At 38.1% G+C, this 23,862-nt stretch overlaps 1 protein-coding gene across 4 annotated transcripts in view; it reads right to left on the minus strand.

Moving 5' to 3' along the window:
* Positions 1–1,788: 1,788 nt before the first annotated feature.
* STXBP5 (syntaxin binding protein 5) overlaps positions 1,789–23,862 on the minus strand; it is a 168,395-nt gene continuing 146,321 nt past the window's right edge. For all 4 annotated transcript variants that reach the window (XM_077350455.1, XM_077350448.1, XM_077350439.1 and 1 more), the window contains 7 exons: positions 22,006–22,056; positions 15,846–16,085; positions 13,317–13,686; positions 11,186–11,351; positions 9,573–9,684; positions 4,944–5,164; positions 1,789–3,622 (listed from right to left, as the gene is read on the minus strand). In XM_077350455.1, the coding sequence (XP_077206570.1) occupies positions 3,581–3,622; positions 4,944–5,164; positions 9,573–9,684; positions 11,186–11,351; positions 13,317–13,686; positions 15,846–16,085; positions 22,006–22,056 (1,202 nt within the window). In that variant the 3' untranslated portion in view covers positions 1,789–3,580. The remainder of the gene's footprint in view (positions 3,623–4,943; positions 5,165–9,572; positions 9,685–11,185; positions 11,352–13,316; positions 13,687–15,845; positions 16,086–22,005; positions 22,057–23,862) is intronic.

The following is a 23,862-nucleotide window of genomic DNA, read 5'->3' on the forward strand; positions in this document are numbered from 1 at the left end:
CACACTGAATAGCTTCCTTTCCCTTTGCCATAATTTAGCCAAACTTGATTGAATTCAAGATACCATCACAATTCACAGAACAGAAAAGGCCAACAGAAAAGAGCTAAATTAGCAGGTGACCAGGGATGAAAACAAATAAGATTTAGAAGGGGCTTTGGGGAAATTTACCTCTCCCTGAATTACTGTATTTCTCACCACAAATTGAACCCTGAGAAAATTCAGCACAACAGTAAGAAAAACCTATAGGTACTATGGTTGGCTTTAAAAAAAACGAACATGTATCAGGGGATTAAACACATTCTACAGCCCTCTAAAAGCTATTATCTGTACACAGCCTTATCCCTGAACAGATCTGAACAATCAAATTAAAATGAAAAGAATACTGGTAATTTCCCCATAATATTAAACATATAAGATCTCTAGAAATTTTGTAGTCTCTACTAGTACAGCTCTGCCCTGATTCTCTGGAATTGACACTGTTGAAGAGCTGGTAAAATTGGTCAGATGATATATGAATTGACTAAAGAACTATTTTCAAGAACTATTAAAGAAATATTTTCATAGGCAAATAAGTTCATTTATTTATGAAATGTGAAAACATACACTCATTTGGGAAACTGTCATAGATGTGCCCCAACACTTTTGCGTTGGTATGAGCCTCATTCTCTTGTTTTTCATCATAAGCCATAGTTTCAGATATTTGCAGGGCTAAGCAACTTAGTCTCACAACTCTTAATTTCAAAATGATATTTCATCTTTCACAAGGAACACACCATTGCCAGAATTTCCCACAGGAAGAAACACTGCTGCCAGTACTTTCTGGACATTTCTATAGAGGGCAACTCTCTTCTGAATTTTTTAACTCATTGGGGAAAGGGAGATCCCCCCTCACCCTGTTTTTAAAAATACTACCACAATGTGCTTCTAACTACAAATGCAAATTTAATAAATGTTGGGCAACGGTCAGCCCAATGAAACCCATTGGATGTCAGTGAGAGGATTAAGCACATACTTTAATGTCTTACATTGAAATTTGTGGCTTGGATGCAATGAGTCCCTTCCACTAAAATTTTTTTTCTGAAGGAAAACTCAGCAAAAAGGACTTACTGAACTTGAGCTAGTTCAATGGGCCTTAACTCTGACTGGATTATATGCCTTGGATTTAAATTAGCAATGAAACCAAATCTGCTAATGCACATAGAAGTTTCCTGGGAAGATCATTTGTGTCACCATGATGAAAATCCTTGTATTACTATTGGCATTTTAATGTTGCATCAGTTATTTTTTCACTATTTGGCCTATGTGTCTCATTCAATATATTCACATATACCTAAATGCAACTCAGATAATTCTACATAAAAAACCTAGATAATTTCAAGCATCAGAAAGAAGAAAAGCAGTTAATAATTGTAGCCCCTTAGCAAGCTGCCTTAAACCTAATTCATTTGTTGCTGCAGTATTTTGACTACTGTCCAAAATTATTTCTGTAGGCAGGGGCTTCATATGTTTGCAGAAATATCTGAGTCTGCTTCCCATGTAGTCAACTGGATCCCATGGAAAATATCTACTACACAGGAGTTTGGATATGGAGTATCCATAACAAGATCTAACAACCCTGACAAGCATATTCAAATATTTCTGCAGCTGCATGTAGTACCATCCCTAGAAGCAACTTTTGCTTGTACCCAAGCTATTGTAGAGCCTTACTAAGGTTCAAAGGGTTTTAAAACTGACCCTAAACACATTTATATATAAAGAAAATTAATTTAAAAGACTGCACTATGCATGACCAATTAACTTTTTCAGCCTTTATTGAACTATGCACACACACACAAACACATAGAGTTATGCTCAAATCAAATTGTTTGGAGGAGCATTAAGATCTTGATTTGCCACACCAATGAACACCAACATATTTGTACCAACCTGCAGGCTGTGCTCACTCAATGTGTGCACAGCACAGTCAAGGTTGAAGAAAAAAATTCCCTCAAACCTCTGAAAGTACACTGATTCTTGCTCACTAATAAACCTTACACTAATTAAGGCTGTTTGTGAATGATAGCAAGTTAGTCACTATTTCCAGCTTAATATATATCAATAAGGATCTTTATTATGCATTTTCCTAATTTTTAAAAAATAAATCCATTTGCTCTTATGACATTATGACCTTTATTAGCTAAAATATACTGCTTAAATTTGGCACATCATAAATCCATTTTCTCACAAGAATCTAAGTAGCAATCTACAAATTCCTGAAGTGATACCAACACTGGTTCCATTTTTTGTTATGTTTTAGGGGAAAAAGTCATTCCTACTAGCTTCATTTTGAGGTTCATGTAGTGAACTTACAGACACTTACATGGAAGAAAAGTCCCGTTCTGATCAAGAGAAATTACTTCCAGGTTAAGTGTGCAAAGAATTCTGGTGGCCATTTTTTCACTGAGAGTTTTGACTTAGTGAAAATTCTTTGAACTGGATTAGTTTGGACAAATTTCTTTAGGGATTTCTAATCTTAAGGAATTTATAAGAAATTCATTGTTCAATAATGCTGGAACTCTAAACCATTTCATATGGCGCTTCAGTTCTGGCTGGGCTCATAAACTAGCTATAAATGACTGATTTTAATTGATTGTACAAATACATTCTGTTAAGCACACAAAAGAAAATGCACAACATGAACTAAACTGATAACCAATTAAAATATTTTAGGAAACTGACCCGACAGTATTGGCAGGGAAATAAAAATAACTGGCTGAAAGATGACAAATAGTTTTTTTTCTCATTGTAATAAATGTTTTTACTTTTCACACTACACAGCCATAAACACAAATTTCCAGCATGATGTGCAGTTCAATCATATAATTCACCTTTTTTTAAACAACGTAAAAGTAACTTATCGTCTTGTTTTGCACTTGACATAGTATGATGATGCAAAGACAAGAATACTAGATCAGGGGTCCAAGAAAAGACTATGTGCATGTTATCTATGTAAAGATTCAGGAGGGAGCTCACACACTTCCAGCTTGTCAGATCAGAGAGGTGGTAGAGAAATAAGTCATTTCCAGGAACAACTATAATGTCGTGCTCTAAGGAGGGTAGGTTAGATCAGCTACTGATAGTCCCGTAAAATGAATAACTTTATTCTAGCTCTTGGACCCCTGATTTATTGCAACCTCCCATGGGAGGGTGAAACACTGGCAGCAACAACAATAGCACAAAAACTTTTGGCATATGAATATTAACACAGGACAGATCCTGCATTGCCCCTGCTCATCCTGTGATACCAATTTTCCCTTTTGTCCACCACTTTTTCTTTGTTACCAGCTCAGTTCCCAGGCTCCCAGTCAGCCCACAGGTAAGATGAACTCCCACATTGTGTGACTGTGCAGGTGTCAGTTTTAAATATAATGATCCTCAGTTAAAGCTGTGTGACTGAGGTAAAACAGTATATAATTTGTGCTAGGAAACAACAGTATCCATTGGCTGACACCCTTCCAATTCTGCTGGTCCTGCAGAAGTGAATGGAAAGGAGATTTTTTCTTCAAGGTAAAGTTATATAGATGCATTTGGAAATGCGTTGTCAGAACTGGTACCATTTCTTATCTTTGCATTTCAGCATCATCTATAAACAAAACATAAGAAATACAACTCAGTCATGCATATGACTGTGTATACAGAACAGTTTAATTCTGTGAAAGAGCAAACATATTAAAGAATAGGTAAGAATAAAGTTTGAGTTCAGTGGCATCTTTAAGACCAATGAAATTTTATTCAAGGTACTAGCAAGAAAGCCCATTGCAAGCAGGAATGCAATGGGCGCTAGGACCCAGGGGACACCGGGAGGTGAAGATCTCTCTATGTGGGTGTGTTTCTCTCTCTCCCTCTCCCCACATGTCTTGGTGTGCCTCGCAGCAGGAGGCATAGCAGGTAATTAGGGCTTGTTCTTAGGAGAGAAGGAGGGCTGATGTGCAGTTTGGGGTAGCTCTCTCTGTCTCTCTCTCCCTCTGTTGCAGCAGGGGCGGCTCTCTCTTGCCCATTTTGCACGGGGGGGATAGCGCGCATTCGGGGTGGAATGGCGGCGACTAAAATCACCGATAACGCACGAAGCCGGCTGCAACCGGCCGCAGATTCGGTGCATGCCGCCAAAAAAGCTGCGTTAGTGAAACGCGGAAGAAAGCGCAGCTTCCGGGTGACCGGGGCGCAACCAGAAGCGACGCCAGGGTCGCTGCATGCATAATCGGTCACTCTGGGTTTTGCCACCGTTGCGTCCCATGCATAAGTGCTTTGCTTCGCGTCTTCCCCCTCCACGTTTTCCATGTGACCCGAAATCGCCGTTTTGGCGGCCGTGCATAATGGGCCTCTGTGTCGCTGTCAGCACCAACTTAGACAGCCGGATATGTCCCACTCCCCAGGCTGTTTCACAAATATATAGAGGAACCATGGATAAGGATAAGCTTTTGTGTACATGCATACTTCATCACACAGAAACTTATACCTTGAATAAAACTTTGTTGGTCTTAAAGGTGTCACTGAACTCAAACTTTATTCTGCCGCTTCAAACAACATGGCTGCCCATCTTAAAGAATAGGTATGTAACCCATTATAGAAATAATGTCATTACAAAAGTAATGAAGAGTTAAATGTGTGAGATTACAGGCACACAAACACATGAATATAAGCCAATACTTAATAAGCTTTCTTGCCCTCTTCCCACAACAATATAAAATCCAGTTAATATCTTTCACATATGACCAGCACTCCACAAGCCTGCATCAGAAAGCCAGCCCTCCATGCAACTCACTCCCCTCACGTGGAATAGTTCCCCACAGAATCAATTCCCATGCTACCAGATACAAGTTTATGTGAGAAAACGAAAGGGAGGGAACCTTACAGCTAAATTTCTCTATAGTAAAGACACAGGAAGATACCCTAGAATGACTTACCTCATGAGCATGCTTGGAGAAAGAATCAGCACTGGCTAACATAGCTGCTGTTCGTTCCTCAAGTTCTCCCAACTTCTGTCCTCTTTCATCTAATGCTAGCCTTGCTCGTGCTAATTCACAAACAATTCCAGAGGCTGCTCCTTTGACCCCTTCGATGCCACCAGGTCCTGGAATGTGCTGAGCAAGGCTCCTTGATGCCTTTCCAGCAGCCGATTCTCCAACTGGTCGTGAGACAGGAAAATAACCCCCAAATATAACGATTAAAAACTGTTAACTAGTAACTTGGAAAATAGAACACATTTTAGTGATAAAACTAATTGATGAATTCTTATCAAATACATGTGCTTAATCAAGAGTGTTTGAAACTCAGGTAACATTTATTACACTTATTTATTATTTATTTATTTAGATGTTTATACCGCCCTTCCCTACGGCTCTGGACGGTTTACAGAAAACATTTTGGAACATTTACATGGAACAGTATCAGTATCAATATAACAACAATAACATACTCTCTTGGTAGGTTCGACCTCTCAGTCTGGTGAAATGAACTCCCAGAGGAGATCCGGGCCCTGTTGGAGTTGACACAGATGCGCAGGGCCTGCAAGATGGAGCTCTTCCCCCAAGTTGGGGCCAATGACCTCATACCATCTATGAGTTATCCCTGACAAATACATCCTCAACAGAGACATCGAGCCAAAAGAAGTAGTGACCAATAAGTAGTGACCAATAAGCTTGACCTGCATTTCTTGTAGAATTTATAATGAATTAGAAAAAATATCCATCATATGATAGAAAAATGTATGTAAGCATGGCCACAAAAAGATGGCTGACCCAACTTTCCTTTGGTTTCAGAGGGTTAGAAGTTGAAATATAATTGGTTATTACTTATTTTACTTCATTTATTTGTTTTATCTTAGACTATGTAATCGTTGTTAATTACTAATTAATTATTTCTATGTAGACGTTATCTTTATATTCCATGAAAGGTTTTTAAATTTGAATTTGATGTCCTAATCTAAAGGCTTATAAAAAATGGACACAGAGGTTATTGTTGCTAAATGTATTTGGCCATAGAGGCTATAGAATGGGGGGAAAGATGCATGCATTGTGATGGGGCAAAGTATACCAATTGTAGCCAAATGATTTTTTTTCTAAAAGAAAAAAAATGTTTCCATTCTATGCAGAATTAAGGGAAAGAAGGAAAAACAATGGCGCAGCAGGAAAATAAATATTATTTTCCCTCAAAGATCCCTATATGTTTCACGTGCAAATCTGTCAGAGGATCTGTAACACAACCATCTCTGTGTTCCCAGAAGGACAAGACTCTAGAACAGATAGCCATCATCACTAGGTATATAGTCACATGAACAATACAGCCTTACAGATCCCCTAACGAAGTTGCATGTGAGTCCTCCAGGGATCTTTGGGTGACAGGTTTGTTTCCTGAAGGACTCCTGGTTTTTCTTCTCATCATTGATTCTGTATTGGTGCAGCTCTCTTTCATTTGCTTCCATACTGTGATCTTTTGTGCTACTGAATATTGCTTTCACACAAGCAGCTACAAGTAGAACTGAGATGGTGCTTCCAGAAAGTACGATGTTCCTCTTAAAAATCTGGCAACATTGATCCTCACACAGAAGATCCTACTTTTGGTTATACTTGGGGGGAAATCCCATTAGCAAAAGTCCTACTGGTCATAGTAGTTCTTTAGAGACTGTTACTCATTTTCATTCCATAGCCACTTCTGCTTCACTGTGCTTAATTATTTGGTTCCTGATCACTTGTACAACATTCCCTTGGGGGAGAGGCAAAGATGCTTTAATTACTAAATTTCTCTCTGAGTAAATCATATTGTTTAGTAATTTTTTATGATTGTAATTCTGTAATGATGCAATTAAGAAAATTAATAATGCCCCTGACAAGGATCAATTAAGGGTTTATGCAGGATACCACAACACTCCAAAGAGACAATTAATTAAACTAAGAAACTGAAATAGAGAGAAAGATGAAGATTTAAGGAACAACAGCGCAGGGAAACCTCAATAACACATTGTTAGTCCTCTTACAGACTGGTGGCACGGCAATTGCTATTTTTAAAAATCAGCCTGAAAAAATGATGGGGAAAAAACAGAACATGATGAAATGACACAATAATACTGTCTGGATACTTTATAAAATTGACTGAAATGAATGTATTTTCCAGATTTAATGTGGAATTAATCCAGCCCAAGTTTGAATACCCCTTCTGATGTGAATATTCACACCCTCTCATGCTAATTTATGTCACAGCACTGTTGTGAGGATAAAATAGAGAAGACAACAACATAAGCCACTTTGGTCACTGGGGGAAACTAGGTATAAATGAAATAAGTACAGTATTTGCTGGCGTATAAGACTACTTCCCCCCCCCCCTGAAAAACATGCCTCCAAGTAGGGGGGGGTCGTCTTATACGCCGGGTGCACTTCAGTTGGGATAGACATAGTTGCCCATAGTGCATATTTTGAATATTTTGGAAATGTTGGGGGGGTCGTCTTATACGCCCAGTCGTCTTAAACGCCGGCAAATATGGTAAATAATAAACAATCCACAGATCCCACCTTTCCCAAGCAGTTCTTTCTGACCCTGGAAAAAATTATCATTGGGTTTGTAAGATCCCAACAGAATAACAGCCATTCAGAAATTGTAGAGGAGAGGAGGTTAAATCTTGGAGCTGTGCTGACTGAAAAGGCAAGGCAGGGCAATTTTGCCTCCTTCCCCATCCGCACTGCAGTCTCCCACATGGCTATTAGTCAATATGAGTCCTGCAATCCTCAGAATAAATTTTCATGGCACTAGAAAGCACTGCTTGGAGGAAGGGATAATATGTGGAATATCTGCAAATACCAGTGCCTTCTGGTGTTGGATCACTGGATCCAACCCATGTTTTTGAATTACTTAAGGGATCATATTTCTGGGCTTTCAATGTACGATTTAAAGTATGCTTAGTATATAATTGAACTATGGTTTAGCAGTCTAATCCTATGCAAAGCTAGGTGAACCTAAATTAAGTAAATCCAATGGACTAGAGCCAGCTGGTACTCAGGAAATATGTATAATGGTAAGTGCAAGTATGTGGATTTTGCTAGAAATGGTCATGAATACTATAAAAAATATTTGATCCAATAATGCGTAACTCTAATTAATTACCAGTAATCACAGAGAAAGTGCTGCAGTAGCTTCTAGACCAACTCCTATTATGCATGAATCTTTCCCTTGCTTTTACCATGCATGTCCATCAGCTTTTCTTTATCATTCTATACCTACGTCCCCTTTCTTTAGTACTCAGTTTGCTTTCTGTGCACTGTTACCTTAGGTTTTTTGAGAGTGCTTTTGTGCCAATTTCCCCCTAGTTTCACTTTCAAGCAGGAGGTAATTAAAAAGCGTACAGATTTCTTTTGTCCACCCCACAATTTTGCAACCCCTCGAGGTCACTTCCTGTACATATCAAGGGTAATTCCGCCCACTCTGCACCTTCTGTCATCCTCCGCCTTACAATGGTGTACAAGCTCTATTACCTTGTTGTTTTAATTTTAAAGATTTTTTGACAAGTGGCATGAATTCAGCATTATGAAACTATCACTAATTTTGGACTGCTGAATAAAAAAAATTAAAATGGTGAGGGAAAGTTTAAAAGATTTTGTTTCCTGCTGGTATTGACTTGAAAGGGCAATCAATGGTAGCATCCCCAGTGCAAAAAAAAAAAAAATAGTGCTGCCTAATCAACATAAAGCTGTGTGTGTCAATATTGAATTAACGTTACATGAGATTTAAAGAGAGGGGGGAATGGGAAGCCTAAAGCTCTGGGTTTCCCCCCCCCCCTTTGTTGCTCTAGTGAACAAAATTGGGGGGGGCGCATTTGGACAGTCTCTGGAAATCTAATAAAATGGCAGTTGAGTCACATGGACCTTCTGCTTGGGAATCACTGTGGACTGATTCATTTTGAAGAAGAGTGCAGTTGCGATAGGACAATTGCATAATTTGTTTAAAAAATTTTGGACAACTCCCAGCATCACAAGGGACATTCAACCCCAATTGAGAAAATTGTGATTTTAAAATTGTAGCTGCAGAATAAATACATTGGAGGAAAAAGAATGGTGCATAAGGCAGGCACAGAATTTGGATTACAGGTTTACTGCTCTGAAAATCTGTAGTAAGATGTCTGTGCATGATGAGCCCAAGCCATACAAACATATGGAGTTAATAAATGGCTCTTCCAGGCATGTGTTTCTAAGCAAGACATAGTACATGTCTGGGGGTTAAATCTTTTTTCATGATAAGAAGTGACTACCCCTGCTGCTTTAAGCTTAAGAAGGAAAAATGACAAGTTTACAACATATAAACATTTTCCCCACATGTGACTTAAAGAAGTTAATAGATTAGAGAAATTATTTGAGAGGGTAGGAAAGGACTAACCCTTAATTCCTGTCCCCAATCCACCCCCAATGTGGTTGCTTTTTCAAAAATGATCCCCATAATCACATACAATTTTGGTATTTATTCTTTTGCATGCTCAGTTTTACGATTTGAATTATATTATCTCACTTTTTCACATGAAACTATACTTATTTTTAAATGCTACAACTTACAAAGTTCTTCTCTGTCAAGTGACTGTGCTCCACCACCAAACAAGCCTTTGAAAAATCCCCTATTTGGTGCCTCTGGTGTTTCTACTGGTGTGAAGAGTTCACCTAACATTTCCTTTAGACAAATGGGAAAAAATCATTTTCAGCCATCCCCCAAAATTATATTTGGATTTCACATCAAAAGATAAAAGAGTTTTTGAGAAATTCTCACATGTATTTAAGATCTAATAATTCACTGTCCACACAATTCAGCACTGGTGAACTGCAGAAACTGAATGAACTTGAACATGAGCTGTTAACTGCAGAACCAATACTTGGACAATACAACCAGCCACCTGGACAAATGGTTGCCAGTACTCTGAAGCTTAATACAAGGTAGAGTGTCAACTTGTTCACTTCTTCTCACTGATTATTATAATTGATGATGCTGGTCAAAATGGGAAAGAATTTTCTGTAAAAACTAAAAAGTGCATTGCTCACAGGTTTATCCTGATTCTACTTTCCTCTCAGAAGCCAAATCAGGAGCTTATAAACTTTTTGTTTCCACCAAACTGAATATAGTTTGTGATTATCTATAATTTTAGGCAAACGCAGCTGTGACATTAACAAAGGCTGCCAGATTGCAGCAGAGGAGGCACCCAGGGCCACAGAATACGCTGTGCTGATGCTTATTTATACCAAAAAAAGTACCTCGGTGTGAGCGTCCTCTTTGTAGGCCTCTGTATCTGCCCTCCTGCTATGCAAACGCAGCCACAACATTAAAAAGGCTATCAGATTGCAGCAACGGAGGCACGTCATTCTGCAGGAGAAGATGGGGTGCTGTAGGAAGGAGTGCAGGACATGCTGGGGCTGCCCAGGGGCACTGGGCAACCAATGCAGCAGCATGATCCTTATTGGGCGGGGGGGGGCAGGGAGGCTGCAGCCTGAGTACCCTTATAGGGATTGTGCACAAGGCATCCAGCCTCTTTTCCCCTCCTGGACTGTTTTAGTGCATGGGGCAGATCCTTTGGGGGCCAGTCTGTCTGCGCACCAGACTTGCCATCATGGGGGCTTCCAGCTGCTGCAGCACAACTCCTGCTGGGGGGGGAGGAAGCAGGTTCGCATTTCCAGGTGGTAGGGGGAACCGAATAAGAGGCTCACGCCTGTGGGGTTCTCCCATTGAATGCCCTTGGGGGAATCCAGCTGTCTGGGGGAGCCAGGCTCCATACGAGACTGTGTGCTCTTGGCAGGTCTGGGTCACCACTTGAATACTGGTTTGTTTGCAGTCTGCTGACCATAAGAGAGTGGATCCTTCCCATACTGCACCAAAGCTCCTGCTGGAGGTTAATAAAGCTGTGGACTTATTTATGCCAAAGAAGTACCTCAGTGTGAGCCTCCTCTTTGTAGGCCACTATATCTGCTTTCCTGCTATACAAATACATTTTAAAGTAAATATAGCTTTTCCAGATATCTGCTTTCTATGCTATCCAGATAAACCTATTCTGTACCTATTCAATCTGTATGTCTAGATACGCTATGATCACAGTCACAAAATGAAATAGTTTGTCTTCTAGATGAATAAAATAGTTTGTCTTCTCTATCATCACTAAAAAGGAATGCAGTATTTCAGACTTTACCTGTAGATTTTCACATGTTTCTTGACTGTAGGTGATTCTCTGAATTTCTGTAGGTGAGACAAGGTACAATGCCTGCCCGTTGTTGGTGAAGCAAAATGTTCTGGCTATTCGCATATTGGTAAGTGGCAAGTAATAAACATCCAACAGCGGCCTTAAACTTGGCAAACTTGAGAATAGAATTAAAAGATTGTTAACATGAAATAAAAGTTCTTATCATTGTTGTTTTTTAACTTGATACAGTGCAGTAAGCTCTCTTCTCTTTATCTTTTTAGGCTGACATTAAGACCAGAGTTTCCTCTAGGTCCCTTGCCATAGAAATTCAGCCTGCTTGACAAGCAAAAATACATAGTGACTTCTGTTGTTAATTTATGTTAACAATCTAAAATGTTTGGAATTTGAACATAATAACAGTCTAAAAATCAACAGTGATTTATTGTCCAAGCAGTATATAAAAGTCTCTAGGAATGGGAATTAAATCACATTGAATATGTCTGGGGTTTTTGGTTTATATATTTTTTAGGATATTGGATGGAAAAGGAGAAAAACTTTGGTTTCCTTGTTGCTGGCCATGGTAACTGCTGAATCTGCTTGCCAGGACTAAAGCCTCAATGTTTATATATTAAGTGGATTCATGTCCCAAACTGCACTGGGCATGTGGAAGTAGTGATGCAGTATTTGGGATTCCCCCATAACATTTCTATGGCACATAAAACTGGGGTAACATTTATAAATGTTCCAAAACTACATCTAAGGAAAGACAGGAGCAGTCTGTCTCCTAACAGATGAACACTACATTGAAATATTTAAAGTAGATGGCAGTACTGAAAAATAATAGAAAATTGTGCCCACTAAATCCTGGTATTATACTTCATTGGACATAGTGCATAAAAGGAATTACTAAGCAACTGTTCCTTGTGGTAAGATAAAGAGTATGATTTTATAAGGAACACAATATCAATCAAACTGCATTGCATCACAATATTTTGGTTACTGTAGAAAACACACCAGAGGTAGGCTGCAGACTGCCACAAAGTAGGGAAACAATGAGCAATAATGTTTGCTTAAAGTAAGCAAGATGTCAATTACATTTATGTACTGAATTATGTTGATGACATTCTGGATATAAATAAGGAAGACACATCAGAAATATATTTAGTGACTTCCTAGGAAGTTTTTTAATGGAGTATTAAAGATGGAATTAATTCTTCTTTGGCACCACAACTATTATCCTAAAACTTAGTAGTGATTCAGGTATATGCATGTCCACACCTATGACTGTAGCAGGAACGGGGATTGCTTGAACTACATAGATAGGAGTGTGCATCCAAACCATTATGGCATCAGACATCACGCCAAAATACAGTTAAGGAAGCTTAACCATGCTTTAGTTTGATGTCTGAACTCTAAAAGCATTGTTTCAGATAGTCTACTTCCACAAAGTAGAATTAGAAACCAAATTTGAAATGGATTTGCAAATCAAAATTTGTGCTAATGGTTGTTCAACAAAACATCTCAATTGGCAATCAAAAGCTGTAGCTATTGCTCAAAAGCAACTGCACTCCTGAATGGAAAGAAAATGAAAGCAAGCAAAAAATTCTAAACTACAGTTTGCCCAAATTTTTGGAAGCTCAAGCCATTATTTGGAGCCTGAACTAAGCTTAGCACAAACTGTTTTTTGGTGCCAGTGGCAAAGAGCATATCAAAATAAAACTGACTTTAACAGTTATGGAGTACAATCCAAAGAACATGCAAATCAAAGCCAAAATAATGAAATTGCATGCAATGAAGAAAGGACAATATTGGGTTTTACTATCATGCAATTGCATTAGATCACATAAACTGGATTGGCTTACATACAGCAGAGTTTAGGCTGCATATGAAGGAAATAAACCTTGCTCATCAAAGTAAGAAAAGCAGACTATAATCAAAATAATTAGTCATACACCTACAGTTTAAGTATCTAAAAGATCATATTAAAAGCCACTCCTCAAGGTAATTTTTGTTAAGTAGTTGTGCTCTTATTCATCTAGATACATTTGATTTGTTTTCCAGGACTCTAGATAGAGTAATCCATTTCCAGCAAATACATGTATGCTAGAAGGACTTTTCCTTCTAGCATTTAATGCCTTACCTAAACGTCATTATGTGTCCATTGGCACAGAAACAAGCAAGGCAGATACCATTGCTCAGTGCCACTATGTCCCCACGAAGGACAAATGAAGTCTCTGTTATATTTTGCTTATAAGTACAGTTCTGTGAAGGCAGTGAAATAACTTTTGCTTGTTTTTCAGAACATATCACTGCATATTGATTTTCACTGATTTCCTGAGAGGATGACGGAGACACAGAGACAGGCCGTCGTTTTTTTGACTTATCCTTTTCATCCTTGTCTTCAAGAACATTGGGTTCTCTCCAGGCTTCATATGCTGGTGGAACTAATGATCCTGTAGTATCCAGAAAAGCCATTCTTAGGATTGCTCCTTTAAGTCTCAGTATGGTTCCTAAGATACAGAAGTTGAGAACATTACTAAATTTCTCTTCAATTCGATTCTGGTTGGTCAGGAATATTTTGCAGCTATTCTGAGATCTATTTTACTCCATCATTAGATTCAGTACTAATTTTAAAAGAACTTGTGTATGCATTTAAATGAATGATTTCAGTAGCACATGTTTCATATATTCATGCACTATTCCTGAACTGTCTGAAAAGTACATGTAAGGGACCCATCTGTAGTGTTAAACAAAGATCAAACTGGAGAAGCCATAAAAAGTACATTTCTGTAATAAAATCATTTATAAAAAACAGCCCTCTAAAGTTTAAATAGCATCTCTAATAAGAATATCAGTTTCATTTTTCTTTCTTGACCTTGTCCTAACTTGGACAAGTTATATCTATATCTATATCTATATCTATATCTATATCTATATCTATATCTATATCTATATCTATATCTATATCTAATTTCACTCCCCCCCCCAAATGAAATCAAACAAATAGTAACCATATAAACTAGGCTGGGTATTCCTGTTTTGTCCTTGAATCAACATGTTCATTATGTTGTATTCCGATTTAATGTTCACACTCTACCTAAATGTATGGACTGGTAACTTCCATTTCACTGAATCTGAAGAAGTATGCATCCACAGGAAAGTTTATGCCTTGGATTAAACAGTTCGGTTTAAGAGTGCAACTGGATTCAATCTTTGGTTTGCTCCTTCAGATTCACCAGGATCTATTTCTAACAAATGTTCTTGGAAATGGGAATTAAATAGTGATTCATTACAAACTAAAATATACCTCATAGTTTGGGGATGCTATGTTACTTCACAATGACTCAGATAGCTATCTCATATCACAAAATTGCGTAATTGCATAAACCTCGGTTTTGAATCTTAAAATCAATGAAGAAAAAAAATATTGTATCAAAGTCATAATCATTTATAATAGTTTTTTTTCAAGAAGAATTTCAGATAGCTATTGAAAATGTAATGTTGAACAATCCCCATTGATGTACAGCTTCTCAAAATGACCTTTTACTCAAGCTTACAGAGGCATTTAAATGAAGCATAATGCATTTGGACACTGATTAGAGATCGCATAGCTCATGAAGAATGTGTCTTTCAATGCAGCTGTTTAAATGTAACATTTTACAGAGATGCTGTATTTCTGAAATTTAAGCATAATTTGCATTGTCAGTTTGTTTTATAAACTAATTTAAAACACAAGCAAGGCAATCCTAGAAAGATTATAGCATTCAAGTTCATTAAAGTAATTGAGTTTAAAAGAGTAGAGCTCTGTTTAGGATTGCAATGTAATTTATGTAATTTGGGCATTCATTCCAATCTGCAATCACTCTGTTGGATGCCCAATAGTTACTAGGTTCAGTTCAAGGTACTGGCCATCACATACAAAGTCCTTCATGGTCTTAGACCTTTCCTCCTATGCCCCTCCATAATACCTTCACTCATCTGAACAGGACCTTCTACTGGTGTCACTTTGCAAATGGGACAGATCAACAACTGCCTGCCTGTCTGCTTTCGAAAATTTTATTTTGCTCTCATTGTACTATATTTCTATTTACCCAATGATGTTTCTTTCACTGCTTAAAACATCTAATACTCTATGCTTTGATTCAGATTTCTGAAATACAAGTCATATTACATTATTATATGCCTCCTCATCCTATTGACTGTATTGATTCACGCTAGGTAATCCATCTGGAGTCTCAGCTAGAAAGTGGACAACAAATAATATAAACAAATAAGATATATTTATTTTACATATCCTAATTCTGTATAATATAAAATGTAAATATAGCTTAACAGAATGTCATACTGAATTTAGATCTGGTTCAGATTGAAAAATAACATGGTGAATATATTATCTGGTTTAGCAGGAGACGCCCCAAATAAGTATTTTAACTATTCTGGCCAAACTTTATGTGAACACAGTATTTTATTGCTCAATAATTCTGGCTATACTTATGCATATTATTATACTTAAATCTAATAACAGTACAACACATTTAAGAATTACAAATACATGTAAAAATAACAACCACAATAGTAATAATTTTTATAGCCAGCCCTTCCCAGTTGGCTCATATTATGGGTTTTATTTTATGAAATAACTGTTGTATATTGGTTATATAATACATACCACTGGGGGATACAATTACAGGTTGTAATAATCTTTGCTCTCCTCCTGGGGGTAAATTCAAGGCAATGACTAGAACTGTGCCCAAAGTTGTCCCAACCCACAAGCACGGTGAGGGAGCTGTATCAGCTTTCCGTGTGAAAGTCTCACAGAAGTGAAGAGCTGAAATTGCCTCTCGAGATTCTTTATCAATGCTGGTCACACTGGAACTCCTAGATCTGCTGAATGAGTTGTCTCTTACATCTGAAAAATTTTAATATTAATAGACATATGTAATAGTTTTACAGCCCACACTTACCACCTAGCAAAAAATGTTTCACTACATGGTATCTCTAAAAATTAACTTCACTAATATTAAAGCTGTTTTGTACAATGCATTTTAAAAGTTATTAGCTGTCAACTTAAAGATGTGAATGAGAAAGATTAAGAAACATGTACAATGGGTGTGGCTAAAGATGTCGTCCTGAGAGGGTGGCAGGGCATCTGCTCTGCTATCTCTGAAGCCTGACAGGGGTCAATTGTGCAAGCAATTGGCAGAAAAGAGGAGGGGTACGCAAACCCCACCTCACCTTTCTACCCAGGAAGTTCTTGGGGCCGTCTCCAATCCTTTAGGGAGTATATCTCCCTGGATTATAGGCTGTCAGCGTTCCAGGTCCAGAGGACGACTGCCATTTTCTACCTTGGACTTTCTTTTCTTTCTTTAATCTTAAAGTATCTGCTTCAACCCTACATGATGATTTACCACAAATGAACGCTTTGAATTGAGGGGAGGACATCGGCTGAGTTCCAAAACATCATTTACTGCAAGTATCTCTCGCTTTTTTTTTTCTCCGTCTCTCTTCCTGCATCAAAGCCCTTTGTTTCCCCCCTCCTCTTACTCTGCTCTGCCCGAAGCCACCTCGTTAAGAGGCAGGCTAATTCTCCTAACTAAGCAGAAGAAGGACTCAAATCAACTCGAATTAATTGGCAAAAGCTCTTATTGTAATTGTTTTGGTTTTCGAAGATAAGATAAGCTGTGAATGGGAAAATCTCACAAGAACTCTGTGCCAGCACGAGAATCTCTGCCTTCAATACGTCACATGCCTGTGCCGGAACATTAGAGGATAAAACAGAGGACCTCTACTGGCCACTTGTAAAATTGTTTGGGGCCGGGTTTTTTTAAAGTCAAAATCATGTCTATGTTAAAAAGATTGGCTCATCTAATAGAGATACAAACCCAAGATTACAAAGTATTTTTAGATGGATTGATCAAAAATATCTCCAAGGAGATCCAAGATGGCAAGGAAGAAGTCTTCAATAGGAATGATGGATCAATAACAGTGACTGATGACAGCTTTAAACAAGGTGGAAAACCAACAGCAGAAGAGAAATCTGAAATTCATATCTTCAAGGAGATCCAAGATGCCAAGGAAGACGTCTTTAACAGGAATAATGGATCAATAACAGTGGCTGATGACAGCTCTAAACAAGGTGGAAAACCAACAGTAGAAGAGAAATCTGAAATTCTGGAGACGGAAAATGGGATGCCGGAGTTCTGCAGCCCAGATAAGGACACCCTTTTTAAAAAGACATACAGCCATCTCAAAGCAACAGTGTATAAAAATCAATCAAAAGAAATATGGATCTGCAGTGAAAGTAACCGATTTAAAGGATCTCTCTGGGGGGAAAATTGTATTGATACTGGAGTCCAGGAGGTGCAACGGCCTCAAGATTTATCGATGCATATTCTGCGGGAAAGAGTACAACTGCACTTTCTACGCCAAAGGCCAATGGGACAGAATATAATTTTACGGGAACGACAAGATGTAGCAAGCCTCGAGATGAGACCCCCTTAAGAAGACCGAAAGCTCATATTGTTTTATGTTTAATGTTATACTGTATTCTATATTTCCATTTTTATGAAAAAGGGGAAGCAGTGTCTCTTTCTCTCTTGTTTTTTTTTTGTCTCTTTTCTTTTGTAGGCATATAGGTAATATAATCATTAGTGCTGAAAATGTAAAATGGGGTTCCCCCCCCTTATTTTTTCTTTCTTCTATTAGGGTATTGTCCTAGGACTAAAGCCTACACTGACTTGTAGAAAATGTTTAATGTTAAGCTTTCAACTTAAATCTGAAAATATATCTGTCAGGATGGTTCTTAGAATGGGTCAAGCATAAATTGTTTTGTAGATGTATCAGAACCAAGGATAAGGAGAAGCTATAGAAGACTGAAAGCTTATATTGTTCTATGTTTAATGTTAAGCATTTAATCTAAACCTGGAAATCTTATTATTCCCTGTATTAACAACATATACTGTATCCTACATTGCTATTTTTATGAAAAAGGGGAAGCAGTGCCTTTTTTCTCTCTTGTTTCTTTTTCTTAGTAGGCATATAGGTAATATAATCGTTAGCGTTGGAAATATAAAATGGGGCTTTCCCCCCTTATTATTATTTTTTTTTATTGGTGTATTGTTATAGGGCCAAAGCTCATATTGATCTGTAGAAAATGCAAAGCTCTCAACTTATACCTGTCAGGATGGCTCTTAGAATGGGTCAAGTATAAATGGTTTGTAGATGTATCTGTATTAAGGATGAGGAGAAATTATGAAATCCTTTTGTGATTTTTTTTTCTTTGTACATCTTTAAGGCAAAGCCCTACTTTCCTCTCCCTTCATCAGGGTATTGATACAGGGCCAAAACTCATACTGTGCTATAAGAAATGTTTAATGTTAAGCATCTAACTCAAACCTAGAAATATCTGCTAGGATAGCTCTTAGATTGTATCAAGCAGTTAATGTGAGGTCTACGATCTCACAAGTAAGTTGATTAATAATAACTTTTCTTTTGTATATCTAAACAGGCCTTTTTTTTTAATGTAGTGGAAATGTGGATGGCTCTTAGACTCATGGCTCTTAGAGTTTTGGGCAAAAGTTTATATCACTGTGGAGTCAATGTGGGGTCGTATATTCTCAAATGATGATTATATTTCTATCTTTATGAAAATAAAAAAAATCATTATAAAAAAAAAAGAAACATGTACAATTCAAGTGCCATGTAATGTTAGAAATGACTCCTCAGTTCAGTTGTTACATGATACATTATTGCTCATATGTTCTGAGCTTCTTCCTAATGCTGTGATGATGTTCAATGTGATGAAATGTATTATTTTTACTATAGATTTTTAAATAAATGCATTGTTTTAAAAAAATCCAATAGAAAGAGAATGAGCTATTTATTAAGTCTTTAATACACTGTTTCAAAATTTTGTGATGGCCAAAGAGCCTGAGATATATCATGAATATCAAGGCACTAAGCTGGATCTATTTATGGGCCTATGTTGTTGGGGTAGAGAGGCCTACTTAGCATTAGCCACCTCTACCCTCTATACCTGGGCAATGGTGAGTGAGGAGGTGAGTGTTTGCATGCCTACTTGAGGAGAAAAACTGCTTCCATAAAGGGCAGAACTGTTACTGCCTGTTCCACCAATCATACAGATCATAGAAGCATAAAAATAAGCTGCTTCATGGCAAGAAGAAAAGGATTGGCTGCCAGCCTGTTTAAAAAAGAGACTGGTTCCATCAAGAGGAGAGCTGTTACTTACTACATAATGCAGTCCACTTTCTATCTTATTGGTGCTACCTTATTGGTAGCTGATTGTTTCATTGTTTGATAACTTGAGTTTTGTGAAACTGATTATTGTTGTATGTGTGTGGGTTTTCTAAAAAAAAAAAACCTTGCAAAGCCACTTTGAGCCCACATTAAGCAGGGGGGGGGGAAATGGGTTAAAAATGACCAAATAGAAAAATACAATGCTCATCCCGTGAGGAAGATAACAAGTGTACCTACTGGATGAGCTTGGGGCATTTTACAAATAATATTCAGACAGCGTTAATTGAAATGGTGATCAAAATGACCCAGTAATTCTTTACCGAACATGGTTAATTCTTAAAAAGAAAGCTTGAAATCTAATTCTAACACCAGAACTTGAAATATTAACTACCAGCAAACCTACCCTTATATTTAAAAACAGGCATTGGAGGCCCCCCTCCCACCTTGGGGATGCAAGCCGAGGTCTGGAGAGGCCTGGGTGGGCATTTATGGGTTAGGGTAGAGGAAGTTCCGGTAGGGACTCCACATCTTCCTGAAAAGGCATGTTGAGGCCTCTGCAGGCTTCAGCAAGCATTCTCACCATGGTGGTGGGAAGCCCTGGCGAGGACTCTGCTCCGCTGCCTAGGCCTTGGCAGGGTTTTCAGGGTGATGGCAGGAAGCGCTGTCCTGGACTCTGCTCTTCCTTCTGCTGCCTCAAACAGGCCTCCACCAGCTCATGCCTAGCACTATTTTTTAAACTATTAGATTCCTGAAGTCCCTAGCTACAGGAGCATACAAAATTTAAATATTGGACTCTAGCTGTGAGGCATTTGCAATCCTTTTTGTGGACAAAATCTCATTGGTCTACTATGATTTGACTGTTAACCTACCTGGCGATAGGGTGGATGACTCTGGGTGCCCTCAAAGATGATCTCTGGAGAAAATTGTATCTAGGAAGGTCAGCACCTCTGTTATTACTAGATGTAGCAGTGGCATTTGGCATGTCAACTATGACACAGTCAACCCACTGCCTAGCCAATGTGGGTATTCATGGTACTACCCTTAAATGGCTGCAATATTCCCTCCAGGTTCAGGGACACAGGGTGACATCAGGGGAGAGCACTTCCCAGTGACATGCCCTAATATGTGGGGTTCTGCAGGGAGCTATCCTCTCCCCAATGTTGTTTAAGATCTATATGCATTCCCTTGCCCAACTAATCCAGAGTTTTGGGTGTCAGCAGCATATATCTATTGATGGACAACCATCTAGCCTTTTTGAACCTTTTGACTGTGGAGCAACCCCTGAAATAGTTTTTCAGAGTTCAAGGAGCCTTGGAAGTGATGTCAACTGGCCACACCCCTGGCCACACTCCCAGAAGTGACATCATTACTCACACTCTTAGTTCTCCTTTTGCTCCCTCGCCCTGCCCTTACTACTATTATGGTGGCTCTGCCTCATGTACACCAAAAAGAAGAGTAGGAACTGAGAAGGCAGTCCAGACCCCCCCCCCCACCCGTTCCCCATAACACACCACTTCAGAGCTCCCATGGACTTCCATCCACGGACCCCTAGTTGGGAATCCCTGATCTACTGTAACTCAGTCTCTCTGGCCAAATGTTTGGTCACTGTGGCAGACTGGCTCACGTGGAGTTGGCTGAAGTTAAATCCAGCCAAGATGGAAATCCTATGAGTGGGCTGGCTTGGATTGCTACAACCCGACTCTCCAGCCCCAAGGAGATAAAATTGGCCTCAACTAGAGTCCCGGTCTGGTGGAATATTCTGCCAAATGAGATTGGAAAACTGCATGACCTTTATCAGTTCTGAAGGGCTTGTAGGACAGATCTGTTCTGCCAGGCCTATGCTTGAGGTTGAAACAACATCTAATACTGTGGGCCTAACTGCCAGAAACCTACCAAGTTAGACTCAAGTTATAGGGTTCTTGTGAACTTCCCCTCTGCCTTCTCTCACATGATAGAGAGAATCGGGCAATTTAGTGCTTAATTTCTAGTTTTAATATTTTAAAATCTATTAATTTAATTTAAATTCCTAGATCTGTGTTTTATTCTGTTTATATAATTTGTTCTGTTGTGAGCCACCCTGAGTCCCTGGAGAGTGAGTGGCAAATAAATGTAACTATAAATAAATAAATAAAATAAATATAACTAATGGATATTAGGGACTGAGTATGACCTTTTTGAATTCTGCCTCTGGGTTTCAGTTTGTATGTACCTTTCATGTGTGCTTTACAGGATGAGAACTCTCCAGTTCAATTATCTAAGCCAAATAAAATTTCATTTTACTATTCTTCCTTGTCATACAGAGTTCTTATTTTCTTTTAGCAACCTAGGCACAAAAACATATTCTTCCTTTATATGAGGTTCTCCAAGCTTTTAAGAGCAGCAACACAAGGCCAAAACAATTTGTAAATATGTATTACAACTATAAACAAATCCTGGCACTTGATAATGGAAGACAGCATCTTTTCCTAATGAGGGGTTAAAGGTCAAAGTCAAGATGTTAATGGTGCATATTTCTCCCCTCTCAACAGCCTTCCAACATTCTAAATATCATTATCAGATACAAAAAAACTTACCTAACTCAGGCTTCAGTTCAGTTGGTAAGCTTAATTTTCTAGACATTTTTGCTGAAAAACAATGTTATTGTGGGGTTTAGTAACAAATGCTTATTTAAATGCCTTACAGTAAATTTAAGCACAAAGCACAGAGAAAACATATGCAAATATCATGTTATACTGATCAACATTCAATAAAATTTCATTTTATTTAGAAAGTTTAAAATCAAATATTCAATTCATTTTTAAGATTCTTAAACTAAGATTCTTATTCAAAACAGAAATTTCAAAGTGTTAAATTTCTACAGAGTTGCAATACAATCTGAGTTTCAATTGTAACCTATAATGACTAACCAGTGGTTAACTTGTAATTGTACTTCAATTTAAAATAAAATACTCAATTGCATTCTCAATACTGTTAAGAATCACATTTCTTTATGTGAGCCATCATGTAATAATTCACCCCTCTCATTGCAAATGAATCTCCCTATGTCATATTAGAGACAAGATCTCTGGGTGTGTATTTCTAATGATCTGCAAGCTGTGGAAATGTGTAGCCAGGAACCATACAGATATTTGCCTCTCCAGCATCACACTTCTACACACTAGGAAACCTTAGTAAATACCTGAATGTGTTTATTCCCCAATGATCTCTGAATTTCAAGACTGTGAAGCATCAATCTATGTCAATTGAACAATTATTTTGACTCCAAGGATACAGGATTGGGTGGAGATGGGAGAAGCTCAGACAATCCATTAGAAGTCCCGTACATCAAATATTGATTCAATGAGCAGATGGGGAGAAACAGATTCAGATGCAAATTGCAATTTATTTTTGCAATCATCTTTTAAATGTATTTTTATTAAAAGTAATTGATAAATAACTGCCATAGTAATAAATCACAAATGACACTCCATAAACCTCAATTAGCACTTTATAATAATTTTATATACCGTATTTGCCGGCATATAAGATGACTGGGTGTATAAGACGACCCCCCCCCAACATTTCCACTCAAAATATAGAGTTTGTTACATTACATTACAGTACTACGGACCACTACGGGCAGCTATGTCTATCCCAACAAGTGCACCCAGCGTATAGGACAACCCCACCACTTGGAGGCATGTTTTTCAGGGGGGAAAAGTAGTCTTATACGCCAGCAAATACTGTAATTTTATTCATTATATGTAAACGGCCACAAGCCAACATCTCTGGGAGTAGCGGTATATAAAAATAAAGATAAATAAATAAATAAAATAACCAAATAAATAATGCATCATTTTGATTATATTGTCTCATTCAGTATTCAGCCACTGGATTATAGGGAAGGCAGCATAAATTCACCAGCAAATACCGTATTTGCCGGCGTATAAGACGTCTGGGCGTATAATACGACCCCCAACATTTCCACTCAAAATACAGTACTATGGGCCACTATGGGCAGCTATGTCTATCCCAACTGAAGTGCACCTGGCGTATAGGACGACCCCCCCACATGGAGGCATGTTTTTCAGGGGGTAAAGTAGTCTTATACGCCTGCAAATACTGTAGCTATTTACAGCAAGAATAAACAGATCAGATGAGCCTGAAGGCATCACACAGGTTTTAACCTGTTTTAAAAGCACAGGTTATAATCTGGTAGGAAAAGACTATATCTGCCCATGGCTGTGACAGTAAGCACAGTAAAACACAATGTGTTGTGAGGGAATTTGACCTTGCAACACTGAAACCCCAAAACAACAGAGTTCCAGGCCACATTAAGTGAAGCGGAACAGAAATTATTTTTTTTTAAATTAAGACCATTATTCAATATTTAATATATCATTTGTTTCACCCAGAAGATTATACTCAACAGGGATCTTGGTGGATTCAGA

The sequence above is a fragment of the Paroedura picta genome, chromosome 1 (assembly GCF_049243985.1).
Source record: "Paroedura picta isolate Pp20150507F chromosome 1, Ppicta_v3.0, whole genome shotgun sequence".
Lineage (NCBI taxonomy): Eukaryota > Metazoa > Chordata > Lepidosauria > Squamata > Gekkonidae > Paroedura > Paroedura picta.